Below are 22,530 nucleotides of genomic sequence, written 5' to 3'. Positions count from 1 at the left end.
TAGTGAGTTCTAAATAGGCACACCCTCTAAGTTGGGCTCAAGTACTAAATGGAGCATGTTAATGCAGGCATAGGCCTTTAAGTATGCATTTTGGAGTGTAATGCTTCAGGGCATGATAAAAAATAGGCAGGGTTAAGGTGCAACATCTCACCTGTTGCTTTGAAGGAACATTAAAGAGGAATATTGAGTTAAGCTGGACTTGAACTTCTGAAGCACCGAAAAGCTGTGCTACCATGAGTGGCAGTTTGGCAAGCGAGAAGAAAAATGAAAAATTGCTGGAGACACTATGTTGAATTTTCTGCACTAGCTCAGTGTGATGTTGCGACAGCATCTGCTGAGTAGACATTAATTGTGTACTATTAACAAACAAGTATTAAATTGTATTCAAATGAACCAAAGACTTGATCAAACAAGCTGTCAGAAGTTTTTCTACACAAAAATTGTCTGAGCCTCTGAAGATACCTTTAAATCAATGACCTCTTTATCTTTGTTCCTGGATTTGTTACTTGTTTCATTATTTCAGTTCTCATGCTCTATTTGTAACCTCCTCTTAGTCGATGCCTCACATAGGAGCCTGCAAAGTATGTTAAATAAATAAACAAATAATAGTGTCACACTTGTGTATTTGAATTGTGGTTTGGGTGCAAAGTTCAGAAAAAGGAAGTATTGGCCTTCATTTGGTTCACTGGTAACCAGCTTTTTGCTGCTAAATAAATGCACATGTAGTTTGACCTTGGCCATGGTGTTTGCATTCTTATCTATAAAAACGCTTGTGTACCTAGATTTAGCTGCACGTTAAAAGAACTCAGGCAGTCAAAATTAACCCGAAGTACCCCACTATCAGAAGATGGTACTGGCATGTGAAACCCTATTACTGAACATTTTTAAAAATGAACACATGTAGTCTTGAAGGAATACGTCAACTCTTTAGACTGATTTAGCATTGTTCTTTTACGGTCCCTGCTAACCATCCCCAAGTAGAAAGTCTCCGTCATGTAACCCAGCATGTACACTGAATACTATCTGCCTGCATCATAATGTTTATTTCATTAGCGACTGTGCCTTCAGCCTGTGCCTAGCGTAACACTTACAGTATTGTGTCACTGTAGGTGAGGGCACTGCTTGACGTTGCGTTTCTGCCACATTCACATGCACACGATGTGACAGATGACACAGTGTGAAACCGACGCTTACTGAAAGTATGCCTGCCTACGGCAATCACCGAAAGGGCGCATTACCTCATGTAGGTCAATTGATTTGGATGAGGTAGTTTATAGCTAACTGGCTGAAATGCAGTGCAAAAAGGACAAGTACAAATAATGCATTGCCCTGGGTACTGTGCTCTTTGATGTTGTCCTTTTTGTGCGTTCTCGCCAGTTGGTTTCCTCACGTCTGTTCCTGCTGGTGCAATGAAATTGCTGGAGGAAAAAATACCTAATGCACATGTGACTGGTAATTTCACAACCCTATCAGTCATGTGTTATGATGCATTGTAAACAAATGTGGCAAAATTACGTAACTTTATTCCAAGGTGTTGTCGAATAAATTAAAAGAAAATCGGGGCGGTAGTATGATCTTGTGTGCATTTTCTGCCAGAGTCCTCGTAAATGGCAGAGTAATTAAATCTTGGCTTGGTCAGTCACGTCTCGTTTCTTTCATAAAAAAGAATTGAATCATTTGCTCAATGTACGTGCACAAGTTATTTATTTAACTGCAGGAATTGCGAAGACGAAAACATTATTCCTTCAGAGTGTCTGACAAAATGCGGCACGTCTAAGCACCTTGTCAAACATGTTAGTGCCTTCAGGAAAGTGGTCATGCGTGGATATCTTCTTCACACTAAAGTGAATTGAAGCCAACAGATAACGAAGCCAAAGAAAGCACAGGGGAAAGTATTTGCTGTTTTTAATTGAAATGTAGAAATGTTAAGGTAAAGAGAAATGGAAGAAAAAACTGCTTGCTCCCTGTGGGATGGCAAACACACAATGTGCTGTGTTATGCCTGTGATGCTTTTACGAATTGAGCTACGGCTGTGGCTATTCCCAGGTCTACACTTTTGGGTACTTGTGTATGTGCACAAGCCTGGGGGTGTAAGCCATCACCACTCGTGGCCATGGTGACGGATGTTGGTTATACGTCGTATGGCCGTGACTAACAATAATTGGGCCCCTTGGTTTCCCCGTCTTCTTGTTCATTGAAGTGAAATGAAGCTACATTGCATAAACAGAAAGTTCAATTTATCGACAACTCAATATCTGTGTTTCTTTTTTTCCTTACCATTACTGTAAAGAATGGCAGAAAGAAGTTGTGTACTGCACGGGAAAGTCATGTGCAGAAATGGGTACACTGTAACCAATGGACATAATACACCATTTGACGATTACACAACTCTGCGATACTTATACATACAGTGTTTCAGTTTTACAGAGACCCAGGCTCACACTGCTTGCTTCTTGCCGCGTGTTGCCATTTCTTGTGCTACATATTATAATTTCTTGCTTCTTGGGTTATGTTGGGAAGTCTGGTTATTATATGTTGCTTGATGATCAAAGCCTGGTTTCCCATGTAGTTTTGGCAAGAATTGAGAAAAGTGGTTGCAAGCTTGGGTATTTTTTCTTTTTCATTGTGAAGTTGCTGTGCGCTAACTTCATATTCAGATTGTTTCTGTTACACATTTCAGGGGGCCAAAGAAGATGCCAAGAGGGTGACGTTTCTGGACTTGTTCCGCACACCCAGGATTCGCAAGCATTCACTGCTGATGCTGTGTGCATGGTAATTTTCCGAGTTGACTATGTATTGCGCTGTGACATTCAAAATGCTTGAAAAGATTTGCTGCGGTCTTTGGCTGTTGGAAATCGCACTGGAAAGTTTTTTGCTGTTTGGTTACATTAACAGGCTTCAGTTAACATGCATTAGTAGTTCAGTTATTTCTTAGCACTGTTCCTTTACCAATGCTAGAGTTATTTCTTTATCGATTTGTTACTTTTCTTTACAGGGCATGTTACTTACCACAGTCGGTCCCAGATACATCTAGCTCAAAGGGGATTGCAAAATAGTTTGATATATTGATAATTTGAAATATAATGTATCCCTATCTGAAGCTTATCTGAGATCTCTGCATCGCTTGGACAGTTTCCCGAGATCGTAAAAATTGAGAACTTACTGGCTGTGTCGGATGCCAAGGCTGTGTCGAATGCACAAAAGTTGACTTATTTTTCACTCATGAACGTTGCAAGTCGCTCGCACTGGGGAATGGTCTTTGGTATATACTAATCATAATGATAGCCCTAAATGCCTGCATTGCCCAGACGTGAGACCGTAGTGTGCCTCCTGCACATCAGATTGCTTGTTGTGCGTTTTTATTCAAGATAAGGTAGAAATGGCTGCACTGTGGAAGCAAACTAGCCTGTACGGATAAGCACCATGCCCCCATCAGTGTACTTGTACTGCAAATTGCGCTTGAACGTGCCTGGCTGTGTGCGCATTACAATACTGACAATACAGAATTTTAATGGCCTATCTTAGTAAGTGGGCGATGAGCCAGGTGGATTGTTATGGTGAGTTTCAGAAGTGATTGGAACCCGTCGTTGCTTTTCGACCATCCTAAAACGTCCACGCATCTCTCCTTGTGTGCCGCTCAGTACTCTCATGCCTCGCGGCTGATACGTCCCTTCGTTCTCCGCCATTCCCCTCCAGCACCTGCGTCAGTGACGGCCAACACTACACACACACTGTTAGTTTTGAAAGTGCTATTCAGCTTGCAGAACATCTGAGTCTGTTCCCACTCACGTGTAACTGTGTGAGTATGAATAAAATGCGTTCAGTGCAGACCCGCACGCAGATTGCACAGCAATGAGTCTTGCACGCCACTGTCACAATGGTATATCCACAAAGTGCGTATGCGCCATGCCATGGTTTTGTTCAATTCAAACTGTAATGTAAAAATCCATCCAAGTGAAGGTTGGGGTTGGATTCATGTTGGCTGCTCACGGAATCCTGAAGTGCTGTTGGTGGTAAGCCCTTGTCTACAAGACTAACCCAGCAGCGCACAGCATCTCCACTTTGGCATCCCATGTACGGCACCACTCAGTGAAAAGGTTGAGTGTCATCCACGCTTCCTTGTGGAATGCGCATTGAACCAGGATACCTTTTGTGTTCTTGAAACGGAGTAGCGATCTGGTCTTACCAGTAACAAATGGCCACAGTTTGCATGAACGAAAAGAAAGGGGTTCACCGAGGGGCCCCGATTTCTGTTACTCATATCATAAGAAATCAACAATCATTGACATCAAGCACAACCTCCTATGAACACAACATAGGGGAAATTACTTGTGCTTAATAAATGAAATAAAGAAATTATAAATTAATGGAAATGAAAGTTCATGAAAAAACAACTTGCCGCAGGTGGGGAATGATCCCATGTCTTTGCATTACGCATGTGATGCTCTACCGAATGAGCTACCATGGCACCATTTTCCCATCCACTTTCTTGGATATTTATGTTTCCTACTAGAATCCTGGAAGTGTTAGCCAGTGCTACCACTCACAAACCTTGGTGGCAGATGTGGAACATCCGCAGGCGTCACGAGTACGTGGTCTTTTTGGGTGAAGGCAACTGGTCAATAAACCCACACATGCTTTCTGAAGGCATCAGTGTTGCCGGATTTGAGACCCTCGTTATGTAATAAACGAGAAGAAAGGGGTTAACCGAGGCGCCCGATTTTTATTAATCATATCATAAGAAGCCAACAAACATTGAAACCAAAGACAACACAGGGGAAACTACTTGTACTTGCTAAATGAAGTAAAGAAATTATAAATTAATGGAAATGAAAGTAGATTAAAAAACAACTTGCCGCAGGTGGGGAGCGATCCCACAACCTTTGCATTTCACACGCGATGCTCTACCAATTGAGCTACTGTGGCGCCGTTTCCCCATACACTTTCTTGGGTACTTATTTTCCTGCTAGAAACCTGGGAGTGTTAGCCAGCGTCACCACTCACAAACCTTGGCAGCAGATGTGGAACATCCTTTCTGCTGCAGGCGTCACGAGTACGGGATCTTTTTGGGTGAAGGCAACTAGTCAATATATTGATGTCAGTGTTTGTTCGCTTCTTATGACACAGTTTGCATGAGTCATCCATATGTGCAGTGAGCAAAACTAAAACACTCACCGTGCTAATTTTTCCTCCATGGCATGTACTGCCCTTCAGATTCAATCTCTTGTTTTACAGCACATGCCAGAACAGTGCCGTTTCAAATTTGTCGCCATTAAATGTTTCCGCTAGGAGAAGCACACTTGCAGGGGCATGCTGCCGTGTCCGATATATCAGCTGTGGCAATGAAAGGGAGCTCGATGTATGCTTAGTGCATCACTAGACCTTTGGATGGGATTGTAAAGATTTCACAACTGTTCAATGTTCACAATAACTCAATGTACTGTTTGAGTATGATATATCTGGAATCAACTGTATATGTTTTCAGCTGTCGCTGCTTATAGAGCCCCAGTTCACACTCAACATTTTTCGTAGACAAATACAGCGTATGACATATACTTTATTTCAGTAGTTCCTTGCAGCACTACGGAAGTTGCAGCACTCCTTAACCAATGGAAAGGCCGAATACCGACCAACATATGTTTATCTGTGCTGTGTCATCTACTAAACGTCTGCTTGCCATCCTGTTTATACATGTTCCACAGTTGGTTGATGGACACAATAAATGTTTTGACATTGTAACCATAAGCTCCGTTTATGTGAACACGACAGCAGGGCTTCAGTTCAATTACACACTTTCTCAGCCGTTCCTTGCAGCCTCTTTAAATGTTAGAAAGGGCGAAAGTCCTTATAAATGTCACCCACATCTTATTGTCTACCTGGTGTCTACATAGTGTTTTCTCGCAGCCGTCATAGCGCACCTTACTAGAGCAAAGTAGTAAATTTATGATGCAGTGAACAATTCGCCCTTTATAGCGTTCCACACCGTCAATGAATCACCAGCGCTAATGCTGTGGCACCATCTCTTAACTGGAAATCAAACCATTTTTGCAGCTTGGCAGAGCCTTATAGTCCTAGCAGAATAAAAGATAACTGATCTCAATAATAATGACAAAACATGCCTAATGATTTGCCCTCAGGGTGAGATGAGACCAAGGAATGACGAAGTTTACCATTTATTTTCTGCTGTCAGGGTGGAAAGCTAGTAACAACCAGATCAAAGTGGGCGGTCTGGGCTGTATAGGTGCTGCCACAGTAGCATAGCCAGAAATTTATTTTGGGGGAATTTCTCCGCGGACAACTACCACTCCTCCCCCTTCGTCTGTCTGTCTGTCTGTCTGTCTGTCTGTCTGTCTGTCTGTCTGTCTGTCTGTCTGTCTGTCTGTCTGTCTGTCTGTCCGTCCGTCCGTCCGTCCGTCCGTCCGTCCGTCTGTCCGTCTGTCTGTCTCCCTCCCTCCCCCCCCTCTCTCTCTCTCTCTCTCTCTCTCTCTCTGTGTGCGTGCACGCTTGGAAGTTGTACACCAGACAAAGGCAAACTTTTAGCGCTCCATAGACAAGAATGATTTAACAAGGATGCACACTTTTTTTTTGCTGAAACAACACTTTGTTTAATTTCTAACAAAAGTTTTTCATTGCTAAGGCGGGCAACCACTTCACATCACATTATGCTATCATACTTATGCTATCTTTAAAAATGATATTAAAGAAAACTAAAATTTCGTTTACGAATTGATGCATTCATACAATGTATGTTGATGACCTAGCTGGTACATCACTTGAAAAAATGAACAGCACTAGAAATGAGGCCAGAGAAGAACATGACTGTGCACTATCATGTGTCTTTATGTTTACAGGCCAGACTTGTTGCATCCCAGGTAACAGTGGAGATAACCGTTATTTTCCAGCCAGATCTTCTAGTGAGTCATACAGCCACGTTTACGTACGGAAGGGGGTGGGCGCTATATTGCAAGTCGCCTATCATTCAATTGCAGTTTCGGCGTTGTGGGCATGATATATTATTATAGTTTTAAAGATACAGGAATGAAGCTTTGCACTAAAACTTCTGCCACAAAGCCCGCATTTGTGCATCGCGTTCGTGGCCAGCGTTTTCCGGTAAACATTACTGTTACATCCGCTCCAGTTGCCGGAAAGCGTGAGAAGCAGTAGGGATCTTTGAATGCTATTGCATTCCACTCTTAAAGACGAAGTTTAAGCGTTCTCCAAATTTTTTATCTGTGTATGGAATTTTTAGCGCTTATCCTCCCTCAGCAGTTATAGTTGACATGATCCAGAATGAGGTAGAGGCACGCCATGAGTGGTGCCGCAACATTTTCTGCATGCGATAGGATAAATTTCCTTCCGCAATAGGGACACCATTGAGAAACAAAACTTTTGCCTGACTTCTTAGAACCGCTTAAATCATGAGTGATTTCTTTTAGGAGCGACTCTGTGCTCAATGTAGTCTTTTTCTCCCAATTTTCAGGTTTTTCACATACTGCTGCTACCACACCAACGTCTACAACACGTCATTCCTTGGCACAGATGTTTACCTCTCGTACACGTTGGGCTCCCTAGTGGAGCTGCCTGGAATGCTGCTTGTGCTGTTTGGCTTGGACACGCTTGGTCGTCGCTGGCCCATGATTATTGTGACGGGTGTTGCTGGCATTGTTGGCATCCTGTCCATTCTCTTCCGCAATGGTGAATGTTGCAAAAGCAAAACTTGAATATTCTTAGAGGGAAACATCCGAAATTATTACCATGGCTTAAAGCTTTTATTTGTTGTTCAGGCTCGTGTATGATTACTCTATATTCTCCAGGAGAAGATAGGTACTTGAACAGCGAGGAGCTTAACAGAAACTAAATGAAAGTAAGGATGGTAATATATTATCAAATTTATTATTGTCTGGTATGTTGTATGTAGGATGTTTCACAAGTCTTTGGCTTAACTCAGAAGGGCTAGTATAAAGGAACATATTTAGTTTCAACACAGTTCTCTACAGTGTTTGCACACTTTGTTGTTTCCATGGATGAACACTTATGAAAAGCAACTAAATTCAAATAAAAAAAATCGCTCGTACGATCAGCTACACCACTGCAGTTGCAAAATCCTACAGAAGAATGTTATTTCCTTTGTATCAGGAATGTGCTGTCAAATATGGTAGATGGCTAGCTACAGAAAAATCTGCAAATCTTACTGGAAACTGTTGGTGCTAATAACTGAATTGAAACGCCAACAACTCAATTCGTGTTTACAGTTTTTTTTATATAGTTTGTTTTTCTATGCCATAAGGCAGCCCCGAAAGCTTATTATCCCAGTGTATTGGACGTCCTTCTATCTAATTTGCAGCGTTAGCTTCTCTGTAGAAGGTGCCTCAGGTTGGGAGCAATATTCACCCGTACTAGGACTTGATATTCAAAGAGGTGCTTGCCCTCCATATTGTGAAAGCAATAGCGATCATTTCGTGTGTTGTTTTAACAGGCTGTGCCTTAACCAGTGATGAGTGGAAAAATGCTCTTATTGCTTGAAAGGGATTTGCTTTGGAATTGAAAATAAATGGTGGACCGAGGGTTCGGCAAGAGGTGCACCCTGGCTAAAAAAGTTTGTAAGCTATGTTGGAAAGTGCACCTGGTCCTGGTTCAGCACAGGAATTGGTTACAATGCGTGAGCAACCTTAGGTCTTGCCTTGTTGAGTTTCTCTGCACGTGTCAGAACTCATTAAACCATGTAGTTTTAGTATTACCCCTGGCTTGAGCTCTCTGCTATGCCATTGTCAAGACAGTGTTTTTTTCTTTTGCATGGCCACTCTTTCGGCTTGTTTACGTGGGGTTTCATCTTGAAGCGTTCCCACAGAAATATTGCTGCAAACTCTTTTGCCAAACTGTACGATAGAACACACTCCACTAATGCTGCAGCTGATGTGCTGTTTGTGATTTGTAATTTCTCTGTTGGCTGATGCCTGTTGATGTTAACGTTTCTCTTGTGGAGCACTCGATGCCTGCGACTGCATTAACTCCTTATATTATAGACTGATTGCATGGAGCACTCCCTGCCAACAATTGCCTCAGGCAAGCAATGCAGCATGCATCACTGTCTTTTTTTTTCTTTATGCTAGGTCTGAAGAGTGCTTGTGTGCGATGACATTGGGCCATCGTGTACACACCTTTTCATGTGTGGAAACCTCATATGCTGGAATTGATCAGTCCATGATGTCACTCTAAATGGTCAAAGCAGTTGCGGATTCTTACTTCCCTTGTTTACATTATCAGAATTTTGTTAGTGATTTCCTTATGTGAGATTGTTACAGAGATGGAACAAGCTTTCTAGTGCCTAGAGCAGAAACCTGAGACAAGACGGACAGTAGTCGAGACACACATAAGCACTATATTCAACTGTTGAAAGTATTACTTGAGTGCCTTGACTTTTGCCAGTTATGTCTCAAGTTTCTTGTGCTAAGCACTAGAAAAGATGTCGTACCAACAAGGACGAAACACAACTCTTGCAAAGTTTATGAAACAAATTTTTTTCGGAAGAAGGTGGTTGAATTCCGAAGAACCTGTTGCTACTTTGTATTGTAAATGACAGTCCATTAGGGCAGCGGCTCTCAAAGTTCTGGCCATCATAGACTCCGTCATTCACTCACACCTGAAGTACATTTTCTGAAGAAGATGTACAGGTGGAAACGCAGACAATGAGCTGGTGCCATAACTAAAATGATCTTATGTTTGAAGCTGCTAAAGCTGCTTAGTATTTTTGTTACATATCACTAACGCTTTGCACTTTATGAGAAAGGTGCTTTTGCCTTTAGGAAATGAAGAAGCTTGCAGTTACACAAATGGTATGCCAAAGCTTCATTTTGTAGTCCCATATATATATATTTTAATCCACGGCTCATACATAAGTATTCCAGTGCTTATGTTCATTCTGTTGCATTGATAGCACATTGTGAACTTACCTTCTGTTCAGGTTCCCAAGTCTCCGTGCTGGTGCTGAGCCTTCTAATGAGGGTGTGCCTGACGGCCGAGTATGACACCATCATGCAGTATTCTGCTGAGGTGTACCCAACCGTTCTCAGGGGTCGGGGCCTGGCGTTTCTACGCTTTGCCGGCACCCTCAGCCTCTATGTTAGCCCATCTATTGTCTATTTGGTAAGTGTTAGGTAGCATAAGCTTTTACTTTATCTGCTTTGGGGCCGATTTTAGCCCTAAATTAGGGCTGATTATGGCCCGTGTGTGGCCATTGTAAGCTGATCTTTCATAGTTACAATTTCAGGCAGATTTTCTGCATCTTTCTAAAGACTCCTTTTTTTCTCTTCTTGATGCCATTTTCAATACCAACCGAATGGCTTTTCTGTATGATTAAGAAGGACATTATCTTCAAGGACACCAGATTTTATTGGCATATACAATTCCTGTTGTTGTTCTGGCAGCTCATTCAGGTTCCATTTGGGCTGCAAAATGTAGTGTTGTGGCTGGTTTGTGGCATTGGAAGATTTAGAATAGTTGATCTGAGGCCATGGCATATAGTATTAAATTACTGCACATCAGATCAGCGAAGAAACACTGGGTGCTACATCGTAGTGAAGGAAAAGTGTTGCTGAATTTGTTGCTTTTATGTTGGTTTTGTAGCAGTGAAAAAGTCACTAACAGCGGCCTGTCACCTGTGCAAAAAATTTAGTGTTAAGAGTGCATTCATATTTGGATGTATAATTGTTTGCCATCATTATGTTTGCAATTTAATTGAATGTATGCTTGGTTGTTCACATCCAAAGTGTTGTGTAAGTAGGAGCACTGGCATAACGACTTTCTGCTGAAGTGCTGGCTGATCACTGTTCAAATTTCGCACAAAGGTACCATTTTACATGAAATTTAGTTTAATGCCACATTTGCGGGCATTATTTAGCAGCTTCATCCATGATAAGCCCAAAGTGGGCATTGTCTGTGGTGTTACCACTAAAAGAGGTCTGCTTGTCAACAAAACAGTGGTGCCATCTGTCATGCCTGCAGCAACTACGTGGTGTTCATGAAAGCTTGTGACAGATGGCACCACCATTGTGTTGCATTGGAATCAACATGTTTTGAGTGGCGTTGCCGCAGACAACATCCACTTCGAATTTATTGTGGACAAAACTGGGAGGAGGGAGAGGGGGGGGTAAATAATGTGAAATTTAAGGGGAAATCGACCAGCAGTTTAGCAGAAAGAGCTTTGTACATCTAGCACTCCTCCATTGATACAGCACTCAGTATGTGACAAATCAAAACATGATTTATTCCTGCAGCTCCCTATTTAGAATTCAGGGTAGCAAGATAATTTCTTTACCGGCTGTTGGATTTTAGTGTCTTAAAAAGCAATTACAGTCCCCTGTGGCTGGTTTGCTATCCTTTGAGCAATAATTTTGATCTTTAGCCATTCGTAGTGGCCTTGAATCGCGAAATCTTCATCAATTTCTGCCAACGATTTGTCTTTGTGTGTTCTGCAGTCTCGCCTGGACCCCACATACCCAATGCTCATCACTGGTGTCATGTCGCTGGCTCTGAGTATCCTCTCCCTGTTCCTGCCTGAAACCAAAGGCAAGCACATGCCACAAACCTTGCAAGACGGGGAACTCTTTGGAGCAGACCAGCGCATCTTGGATTTTCCTTGCCTTGGGGACAAAGGGTCAGTCTTTATTGGCTTTGTCATTCAGAACGGTCAATAATTTCCAGCCAACTATTGAGACCTTGCGACATACTGATCTGATTTTCCTGGTTCAAAGTGCGACTTTTCAAGAAGAGAAAGCTAGATTCTTTATTTCGTGTATAGATGTCTATGAACAACTTATGCGCACACTACCCTCTCCCATTTGGGAAACCGAGCTACACGCATGAAGTATCCAGTGAGGATGATTACTCCCCCAACACTACACTTTCAAGCACAGAATGTACAGGAAGGGTCATTTGATAATGTTTTATTTGGTAACATTTTATAGCCATAGAAATTAGATGTGAAGCATGTTTCTGCCATCACCGGTACTGTGCTGTCACGGCTGCGATGGTGCATGTGCTGCCCGTGAGTTTTGGAGTTTACTTGATCTGCTGAGTTTTGAATGCACTGCGCAGTTTATTTAAATGGTAAAGCAAGTGGCAGCACAGAACATTCGCTTTGTGCACTCCCTGCTACCAGTGCTCCTCATCACACAAGTGCTGCGACTGCAAGTGCTCAGGGTCATGAAGTGAAATTTGTTCATTAGCGTAATTGTGCTCATGACACCATGTGTGTTTAGTTAGTAAGCAAACGTTTACTGCAATTTATACTGAATCCATAAAACTGAACCTTACATTGTGTAATAGCCTAATACTTCTATGTATCACTAAGCATACTTCGGGCAAAACTGCAACTTTCTTTTTTTCTGTTGATGAAACATTGGCATAGCTTAATATGCCACACAATATAACAATGATGTAGCACTGGGTCATTAAGATGGTGCTGTCTGTTGGCCAAAGAAGGAAAATTTGGGTGCATTTAATGCATATGGAAGTAGGCACAGGAAGCCGATGCATTAAATGGACAGCCACAAATGGCACAATTCTGTTTATCCAAAAAATCTCTAAATGCACATTCAGTGCAATGATTTCTATTCAGTTACTGTTAATAGTAAGCCTATGCACTATGTGGTTCATCCTTAACAGGCCATTTTACCAAGGCAGTGAAATATTCTCATGATGCAACATCGATGCAATACTACTAGTCACCATAAAAAGGGTTTTGTTTTTCAAGAGTTGTGCTGTTTTAGATTGTCAGTTGCATGCACTGCTCCTTGCTCTGTCTGCTATAATGCTACAGTGGGGAACATTCATTCCACAGTTTGGTGGGAAGACGTGCACAGGTTAGCCTGACCAGGCTTATAGCCAGTGTCCATTAAACAACAAATTGAAACATGTCACGGCATCCTTGAGTGGCATAGTAAGCTGTCCCACATAAATGTCACGACCAGAAAAAAAATTCATTGGAGGACTTGGGTGCAAGCTTTACCTCCTCATAAAAACTGTTGCCGATCTAGTGGGCCCAAGCGGTCCCAGACCACGTCGTTTTTCTATTGTGTAGAATGTGATGCTGCCAGCACAAAATATGATGCTCACTTCGCACCTGCTAGATAGCTGCGAATGCGATGTGTGGTGTTCCGCGAGTTGATTTGCTGTCACCGGGAGGGGGAACAATGTATGCTGACATTTTCACATGAGATGGGCATGCAAGTAACGCTGGGAAGCAGCTCTGATGGGTGCGTACTGCTCTCTGTCGTTTGTGGTTCGTGCCTTTTCTTGTTCTTATGGAATATAGCAGCTGGAAAACATATCACAAGCACAGTTTGATGATGTACTGAATGTTGGCGCTGAAAGATCATGTTTTCTGGGAATGTATTAACCAGCAAAAAAAAAAAGCCTAACTGCATTGGGTCATTTTTTTGTGTTTTAGATGATGAACGTTGGTACTGGAAAAACCTACGAAATAGGATTGTACCATTCAAGTTCTATTGTATAAGTTGAGAACATAAAGGCATTGCTTTGTGTCAAGCCCACAAAGTATGAATCTTAGCATGATGTTAAATGCTTTTCAATCAGTGTAAATATAGGCCGATCCAATATTATCAGTGGCTCAGTGTATGTCTTTCCTACAGCTGAGCCAACGCCTCCTCTAGAAAGATGCCTGCGGCGTCGCTCGCTTACCCATTGTAGCTGTTGCGCCTTGAGTTGCAGTCGATTGTCAAGAGATGGCGCCACCTACTTCCATATCTCCGCCAAGGGGGCTGGGGTGGTGTGGAGTCGCCGCGGTAGTGGCGGCCGCGCCGGCCGCGCTGCCATGCGGTGATGTGCGCATGCGCGCATGTGTTGCAAGCGACCACCGCAAAGATCGCTAGCTACCACCTCAAGTGGAAAGGAGGAAAAGGGGAAATGTAAGGGCAGCAGGTTTTCGGCGCACGCAGCAGGCATCTTTTTAAAGGAGGCGTTGGCTGAGCATAAGGTTTCTGGCCAAATTCTTAGTCATGGCAGTTTTAGTCTGACAAAAAACAGAACTTGAGAGCATTTCCATGCTGACGTACCATATTTACACGCTTCTAATGTGCACCTCTTCTTTAATAAAATGTGCATCCAAATTTGCATGCGCATTGCAATCGCAAATAATTCTTCTCAATATTAAAAAGGAAACTGATTCTTACTAAAAAACAAGCTCAATGCAAGGTAGCTGGCCATACTACCATTGATTGGGTCGTCTGGAGAAAGTGATGCGCGGAGACATCACAAGGTGGGTCCATGGTGCGCGGAATGCCCTTCCGCAGGCGGTGGTTGCATGAGCTTCCAGAAATGTGGGGTTCCTAATGCATTAAGTGGTACTGAAGGTGGCCTTCTGTGGTCGGTAGACAGCAAAAAGGAGGTGTCATCAGACTCTGATAGTGACTAGCCGCTAAGATTCAACTGGTGTGCATGTCTGTGTGCCTTTGTATGTTCCACAATATCGTTTCAACACCGTAGGCATTAACTAAGGTCTAATTATAATCAACACCAAGTTATCTTTTTTAAAATATTTGGGCGGTAATATAACCATGTGTTATAATTGGTGGCTGGGTAGAATTGTGCAAATACAGTATTGGTGCATGTTAAAGAGCTGTAGGTGGTCAGAATTAATCTGAAGTCTTCCTAGCATACAGCACAGCTTTCAGACAATAAAGCCTCATTAGCGATATCAGTTCTTTTTTTCATATTTCAGATACTTTACTGCTACAGTTAAACATGGTCATTTGTTATGGTAATGAACTAGTAGTGAGTACTAGTACTGCAGTACTTGCTGCCATGTTTTTGGTGCACCAACTTTGGCACCTGACCAAACCATGCCAGTGCTTGTCTTTGGAATGACTGCAAATGCTGCATCTCATTCTTGGAAAAAAGAAATTGTGGCTACCTGGAGGTCATAACAGCTTGTGCTACCACCAGGTATCATAGAAATGCAACTGGAAATACTGCTAAGCCTTCATGCAGATAGCCATATGAAAAGAAGAGAGTAAGATTTAAATATTATTAAGTTGCCAAAATAGCAGTCAAGAAAGCCCACAGATTGTCTCTTCAGGGGAAAAAGAAAGAAAATGTGCCAAGATTGTCATAGCCTGATGCACCATCAAGAATTGCAGGAGAGATATTGAAGGGTTCAAGGGGGGGGGGGGGGGTGCAAACTTACCATGGCAGCTTAGCAGCTATTGTGTTGTGCTTCTGAATGTGAGGTCATGGGATCAAATCCCGACCGCGGCAGCCACATTTCGATGGGGGCGAAATGCAGAATTGCCTGTGTACTGTGCACTGGGTCTTAGGTGGTCAAAATTATTCCGAAGTCCCCCGCTGCTGCATGCTTCATTATCAGATCATAGTATTGGCACGTAAAACCACAGAATGTGATTTTTTTTTAAGGGTATGTGTGCCAGGCTTTAAGTTTAAGTGATGTACTGTCAACGTGAAATAAAATGTGAGCAAGTCTATCTGGATTTGTAATGCACATTTCAATTTCCATGTTTGCAGATCTGTCGTAATACACACTGGTGTCATTTAGCCTCTCATGTGAACTTTTGGGATTAAAGTTTGTGTGTGTGTGGCCAGGATATGCAGCAATGCAATGCCATGCTTTCACATATTCATGTGTTGTTTAGGTTTTCTTTGCTTTTGTCCATGTTCCAATTTATTCTGCTGTTGGACTCAACCTGGACATACAGGATGTGATTCTAGTGGTTCTGTTTAAGGGACACAGGCTGTAATAAGCATATATCAGTGGTTTTGAGAAGAGAGATTATGCAAGAATTTGCTGGTTGCCAATACTGGACAGCCTTAGCAGCTTGTGCCAGAAAAAACGAAGAGGTGCTTCCACGATGTATTCAGACTCAGTCTAACACACTTGTGGGTGTAGAAGGCTGCGCTGGGTCCTCATGCCCTTTCTTTTTTTTTTTCTTTCTTTTCAGCGAGCCAACAAACTGTGATCCACCCAGTGTTTCTGCTGCAGTGAGCTGCTAGGCATGGGACAATCTGCAGTCTTCATCTACGAGTGCTTGGCACGATCAGCATTGAGTTAGGTCATTTACCGCTTCTATGTCGTTGTGAAGGGCACATTCACAGATTTTTTGTAATGTTCGCTGTATTCATGATGAAATTACGAGGCAGTAGTAAAAATGTCTCGGGAGTTTTTAATATTTAGGAACACTTACAAACTTTCTACCTTTGAAGAAATCATTTAAGTACGCCTGCAATATTTTTCTTTGATCTGTAGTATTGCTACCAAAAGTTTAGAGGGTGTGGTATCTGCAATACGGCTGAATGTCTCTGCAGCTTGCGCTTTCTGCTTGGAATTAGATTTTCTGCTTGCATTAGTAATATGTGTGAACAACATGTCATTCTATTGTTTTACAGGCTGCAAATGGGCATGTTGTCTGCTAATTCAGGTTTGTTGCAGAACCCACATCCTGTACATCCATACAACTTTTTGTACCGCATACTCACTGATGTGATCTAGTTAACTGAGCTGGCATATGCTGCTCTGTGCAAGGAAAGCCCAAAATGTGGCAAAAGTTGAGGAGTACAATGTAGGAAGTTGCTAAAAATGCATTGCTTTGCTGATAAAGCCCGATATTGGGTTTATTGGCAAAGCGACGAGAGCTCTGTAAGTTTTGTAGGAATGAAAGTGCCTTGTGAAAAGGATTTTTCACAAACTGTGAAGAGTTTGTAATCACTAGTGCCATAGACAAGTAACTTGTCTGTGATTAGTTGCTGTATAAAAATACATGCTATGTGTTTTCTTAGTTTTACCTTAAGGAGGAAATGCAAATTCTTGTAGGTGACACTCAAGTAAAGGTATGGTTGCAACTTTTACAGCAGTAAAGATGTGGCACTTTATGACAATTCTGTAAGGTAGTACTACGTGCCTATTGATGGCACAGTCAGCTAAAAGAAGGGAGCCACTAATTTGTACATGCTTCTTCATGATGGTGAGTTGTGATTTGTAAGGCATATTTTTTTTACACTCATTTATTGCTCATACATATAGGTAATGTTGGTTTTCATATGGTTTCTGAAAATGGCTACATTAACACGTTAAGCAGAAGTGACAGAAAAGTCAATGATTTTCGGGGAAGCTGTCTGTCATGACTAATGGGAGAGAAATCGGAAAATAATATGAGAAGCCTTGCCGTAATTTAGTTAACATATATTGAGCTACCGCAATCTTTTGACAATGTATTGATGCCACAATGTGTCAAAAGAGGAGTAGGCAATGATAGTACCTGCCTACGTTATCGTCATACACGAATGTTTACTGTTTCAGGCCATGTAATCTGTTAGTTTTTCATGCATACAGCACGAGCTTGTAAAATATGTGGTAGCGAGTGTGCCACATACAACATGTGGGAATTATGGGTTAGAATTAGCACTGGTGGATGCACTGACTTTTCAGATGCACCTAGCTTTTTTTTACATACTGTCACCTTAAAATTTTTCTCACTTTCATCCTTATGATGCAAAACAGCAAGAGAAAAGCTAATATACCAAAACACTATACTGCCCCTGTGCCTTTTTAGTTTGTATGCTTTGGTCTTCATGTTTCTTGAAAAAAAATATATATGCAACTCTGACTTCTATCCTTTCTCGTGGCTGTTTTCCAAGTTACATATATTAGCTAAAGTGACCAGACATCCCACTGTTCCAACTGGTTTTGTGCTCTGACACACCCCTGTGCCTCCCTAGTTGGCAAATGCCAGAGTGCAAGTTGCTGTCTGCAAGACAGATGTGGAGCGTCCCTGCCCAAGATGGGCAAGAAAAAAAACGCTCAATGTCGTCCCACCGAATTGCTGACAGTAGGTGCACACAAGTATTCTCATGGTCTGGCCCTATGTATACTCTTTGTTTCCAATTTTCTGCAGTGCAGTGGAAGCTAAGGATCACATCAACCAACTAGTAGCATTGTTTGCCACTAACCCTCTCACGAGTGATGCTGGCTGACAGGGATAGATTAGCGATGCACAATGAGTATGCCCTCCTTTCTACCACGAGGCACCTTTATGGTCGACGGGTGGAACTATTATCTTTTTTTCCTGCTTTGCAGGGCTTTTAAGATGTAGCATAGAGACAAGATTAAGAGTATCCCTGCCAGCCATGCATACAATGAGAATCTGAATGAAGAACAGAGTAGCGCTGTGTTGAGCGTAGCACTGAGAAGCTGTGTTTGCAAATGGAAGCGAAACGGCAGTGGGTCGCTGTAGTTTATAGAACCATTTGGCCTTCAAATTCTAGATTAGCCTTCTTGGATCTGCGCCGTCGCCCCCAATTTACTTTCGCTACCTATGCACACTGCCATCACAAGACTGATTTTTCTCATAAAGCTTATTGGCCAGGCAGCTTAGCTCCGCACTTTTTGTACAAAATTGCAGATTAAAAGAAAAGTTCGTGCAATATTTGGCTAATTGCTCCAATGTTAAGCAGTGTCCCTTCTCAGGTTGGTAGTTCTTAGGAAAGCTTGTTTTGTATTGTTCAAATACAGTATCACACTTAAATCCCTATGATCCTCTGACTCCTCCCTTCCCCCAACTTTTTTTTGCGATGCTGTTGGGCTTTGGGAATCCTGATCACTTTAGCTTCTTGTGAGGTGCATTCAAGTGTTTGTACAACACATCCTCCAACATTTTATATGTTATAAAATATGAATATCGTGGTTAAGTGGTTGCTGACCATTTGTAGTGTGAAAGTGCTTTGTCCGTTGTATGTACAATCCATTGCAGCATTTATGGTGTATGTTCCGAATGCTAGTGTTAATCATATGCAGGCAGTGACCTGTAGCCTACGAATAACATTAGCCATGTTACTTGTGTGTAAACATGAAGTTCTTTGTGTTCGAGTGGCGTTACTTTGATATTACCATGCGCTGCTTTAGTAACAAATATTCAAATGACATCTTTTGCACTAATGACTGAATTAAGGGTGTAGTGTGTTTTGTTTGCAGAAATCAACTCATTGACTGTGAGGTGAGGTGCATTAGCAACATGTTTATCGCATGATATTGAAGGCTACTGGATTGAGTCAGCGACTATGATCCGGACTGAGTGACTGAACGATATCCCCGGTGGACTTTCTCTTCTTCTTTTAATCTTTCCGTCCCCTTTTCCCTTTCCCCAGTGTAGGGTAGCCAACCGGGCTCAGTCCTAGTTAACCTCCCTACCTTTCCTTATCATTTGCTCTCTCTCTCTTTATCGCATGATCATGTAGGCAAGGAGAGTGTCAGTAGGCTGTTAGGGCAAAGCTTTAAAATGCAAGGTTGTGATAAGAATACCTGTGCTGTGGTAAAGCACTTGCTTAAATAATTTGCGTATATGGTGCCTCACTAATTGTTCTGCACCTTGTTGCATGCAACCTATCTCTGCATGTAACCTGCATTCAAATCGCAACCCCCAGGAGAAGCAAAATTTTGTCAGAGCAGTCTGGTGCAATTGTTCACTCAAGCCAAAGCTCCAGATATGATTTTAAATGTTTTGTCATTGCTGCTGCTCTGTGTTGAAAAGCGGTATGGCTACGCAGTGATGCCCTCTTTAATACAGTGAAGCTGGGCCTGAAGGCAAAATTTGAGAATAACTTGTCCATCACAGTGTTCTTAACGTATGTAAATATTTGGTTGAGGTGTTAAACACTAAAATATGGTACTCTTTTTTTTTTTTTTTGGCTGCATGCTTGATGAATTTGTTTTAGCTTTTCTTCGGGTATTGAAAGCACAGACTCTTTTGCAGAGCTTACTGTCATAAGCTCAGTGAATTGTTTTGGGTAAGAAGGGAGAATGAGCTTGCCATGGTGGAAAGCTGAATGTTTATACCGAGTTCAAGTTTTTCGTGAACAAGTGGTCCTTTCAAAATTTAGGCAGCTAGTATGCACTCCCAAATTTTCTGTGAGTGCACCGATTTCACATCTGCACAAGCCATTATTTGCATTAATGGTGTAATGCCTCTTATATTATATGTGACACCATATTCTGTGCTTAAAATCTATCTAGATCGACAGTTTAAAGCGATTCTGCTAAGAAATCATAAAGAAAGAATAGTCTGAAGGCCATGGCACATTTTATGATATACTGAAGATTACAGGATTCAGCAGGTGGTTTACAATTTGTGTAAAAGAAGCACTCTTTTGAATCTCATTATAATCATTAGCCATCGATCAGTGTTAAAACTTTATTTGTTGATGCTATGTATGCTATTCATTACCAACGATGTGAAAAATGGCCCTGACAGGTCATATATGTTTTTGGTGTTGCTAGAGAGAGTGCAACTTTTAATATCTCAGGACCCATTTCAACATTGATATTACACAGTGTGAAAAGTGCTGTGTGGCATATTGTCCATATACATATCGAAAGAAATAAAGGCCACCATAAGAAGTGAACAAAGTACTACACTAAAGAACCTGCCATGTTTGTTTCCAAATAGCATTTGCATATGTATGATCTCTGACTTAGTACTTATGTTCAATGATGTAAACCCGTGACCAAAAGTATACGGACCAGGGATTGCGCAATAAAACAAATTTTCTCCTCTGTCTGTGAATGCAACTTGAAATGAAAGACTGCAATCCAAACTTGGCATTGCTAATTTTCAAGTGCAATTGTCAGTTTCCATTTATGTGGGTTAATTAAAAAGAAATCCAGTTTTTTCAGCGACCCTGTGGTTCGTATACTTTTGCTCGCGGGTGTACTTGTGTAACATTGTATGCAATTGTGAAGTTCTCAGTGACCTGCAGGTATATCTTTTTTCGTTACATGCTGTTATAGTAACAAGTTTTCAAATGAAGCCTTTTGCACTAATAATTAGCCTCTTTCTTCGTTCTTCATTCATTTTGTGAAAAGTGATGAAGCTGTCAGATGCATTGGAATTGGAAGTAAAATGTTAAAGAGACTGTTTGCATACAGCCCTCTTTCTTTTGTGCCTGCTGGTGCCATTTCTTCTCCTTCCTTGCCATGTTCATTTGTGTCATAGAGAAACTTGACACCAGCTCCAATACTACAGAAACACATTGCATTGTTCACTGGGCAGCTCAGCAATACTTCAATGAATACTTAGACTAGAAAACATACTGCTATGTCCTTGTAAGGAAGAAGCCTAGTGGTTAATAACAACGATAATGCTTATTGGAGCTGTACCAGTGCTGCCAACTCCAGGGAAACTTCTCTGGATCTAGGGATTGCAAGCTTTGCTTAGGGAAAATGGGGAAGTCTGTCTAAATATAGGGAAATTTAGTGCTTATAAGAAGCCACCGCTGCGTTCGACAGTAGAACAACTGATACGTGGAAATGCTGCTCTGAAGGTGTGTTTTGATTTTAGTAACCATAGGTTACCTGTGCATCACCATGCGAAATATGACTGTGCTGCAGCACAGTGATCTTGCCAAGCGAATGACAGGTTGTGGATCCCCTTGGCACTGTTAACAAAGCGCTGCTATTATGCTATTGCTGTTGTGCTGTTGATTTCTGTGCACTTTGGAGAAAATATTGATCTGTAACCAGCGAAACAAACGCATGCTGCAATGCCAAACAATGCAGAAAGGCAACTCTCGGTATAAGTGAAAAGGTAGCACTGAGCACGGCAGGGTGGTCGTGATGCTGCACATCTGATTATGGATGTATGTACTGAAATTTACTGGAAATCATCCATAAGCAGAGCAACCTTGACAGAGTCGCAGTGGGGAAGTATTTTGATGACTATTGGCATGAAGAAAAGACAAATAAATTGGCTGCATATTCGCTTACTTCACTGCAAATGACGCACAAGTCCATAAATGTGGTGCTGCTGTGCCAGTACACGGCATGCAAGAAACATTTATTGCACATCTTTTACATTGGCTTCATGAGGCATGTGGCACACTGTTCCGAATGTTATGATCTGTAAGGGAAGTCGGTGCCCATCTTATGTGTAATTTCAAAAAGGTTTGGTGTAAATCTTGTTTTGCACATTGAACAAAGTATAAACGTGCTGACATCTTCTGTGAATATACTTTCACACGAAGCTCTGTTATTAGGTTAAAAGGACCTGCACTGTGACATCAGTTCAAATTGAGTGCAGTAACTTATTTAAATATTTTAAAGGCAAGCTTAGAAATATTTTTAAACATATAATTTGTAGTCTATTTCCATAACACTTATTGTTATGGAAATTGTTGACAAACTGAACAACTGCATCCAGTGATATATATAGGGAAATCTAGAGAACTATTTTTGTCCGAGTTAGGGGAAACTGGCTTTGGAGGTTTGTACTTCCTATATTCACAGCGAGACTATGATTTACGCTGTAGTGGAGGTTCAAAATTAGGTTGACGAAGCGGAGTTCTTTAACAGATAGTATTTAATTAGTACGCTAGTTTTAGTACATGAGTTTTTTTTGCAGTCTGCTCCCTTTTGAACGCAGCTGCCATGCCTGAGTATCAAACCAGTGGCTTTGTGATGTGCAGCAGAACACAACAGCCCCCAAGTGACTGCAGTGAGTGGTTCATTCATTA

At 41.7% G+C, this 22,530-nt stretch overlaps 1 protein-coding gene across 2 annotated transcripts in view; it reads left to right on the top strand.

Annotated features, from left to right (window-relative positions):
• LOC142572765 (carcinine transporter-like) overlaps window positions 1-22,530 on the top strand; it is a 41,240-nt gene that overhangs the window by 17,863 nt on the left and 847 nt on the right. The window contains exons 7-12 of one of the 2 annotated variants that reach the window (XR_012826142.1): window positions 2,681-2,772; window positions 7,481-7,695; window positions 9,962-10,143; window positions 11,475-11,653; window positions 15,972-16,077; window positions 22,440-22,511. Coding sequence is in view for 1 of the 2 variants with exons in the window: in XM_075682107.1 (XP_075538222.1) it covers window positions 2,681-2,772; window positions 7,481-7,695; window positions 9,962-10,143; window positions 11,475-11,653; window positions 15,972-16,023 (720 nt within the window). In the remaining variant the exon portion in view is untranslated. Of the gene's footprint in view, window positions 1-2,680; window positions 2,773-7,480; window positions 7,696-9,961; window positions 10,144-11,474; window positions 11,654-15,971; window positions 20,935-22,439; window positions 22,512-22,530 lie in introns of those variants that run through there. The other variant, XM_075682107.1, reaches the window with a different exon arrangement.

The sequence above is a fragment of the Dermacentor variabilis genome, chromosome 2 (assembly GCF_050947875.1).
Source record: "Dermacentor variabilis isolate Ectoservices chromosome 2, ASM5094787v1, whole genome shotgun sequence".
NCBI classification, from domain to species: Eukaryota; Metazoa; Arthropoda; class Arachnida; order Ixodida; family Ixodidae; genus Dermacentor; species Dermacentor variabilis.
This window is presented reverse-complemented; position numbering and strand designations above follow the sequence as displayed.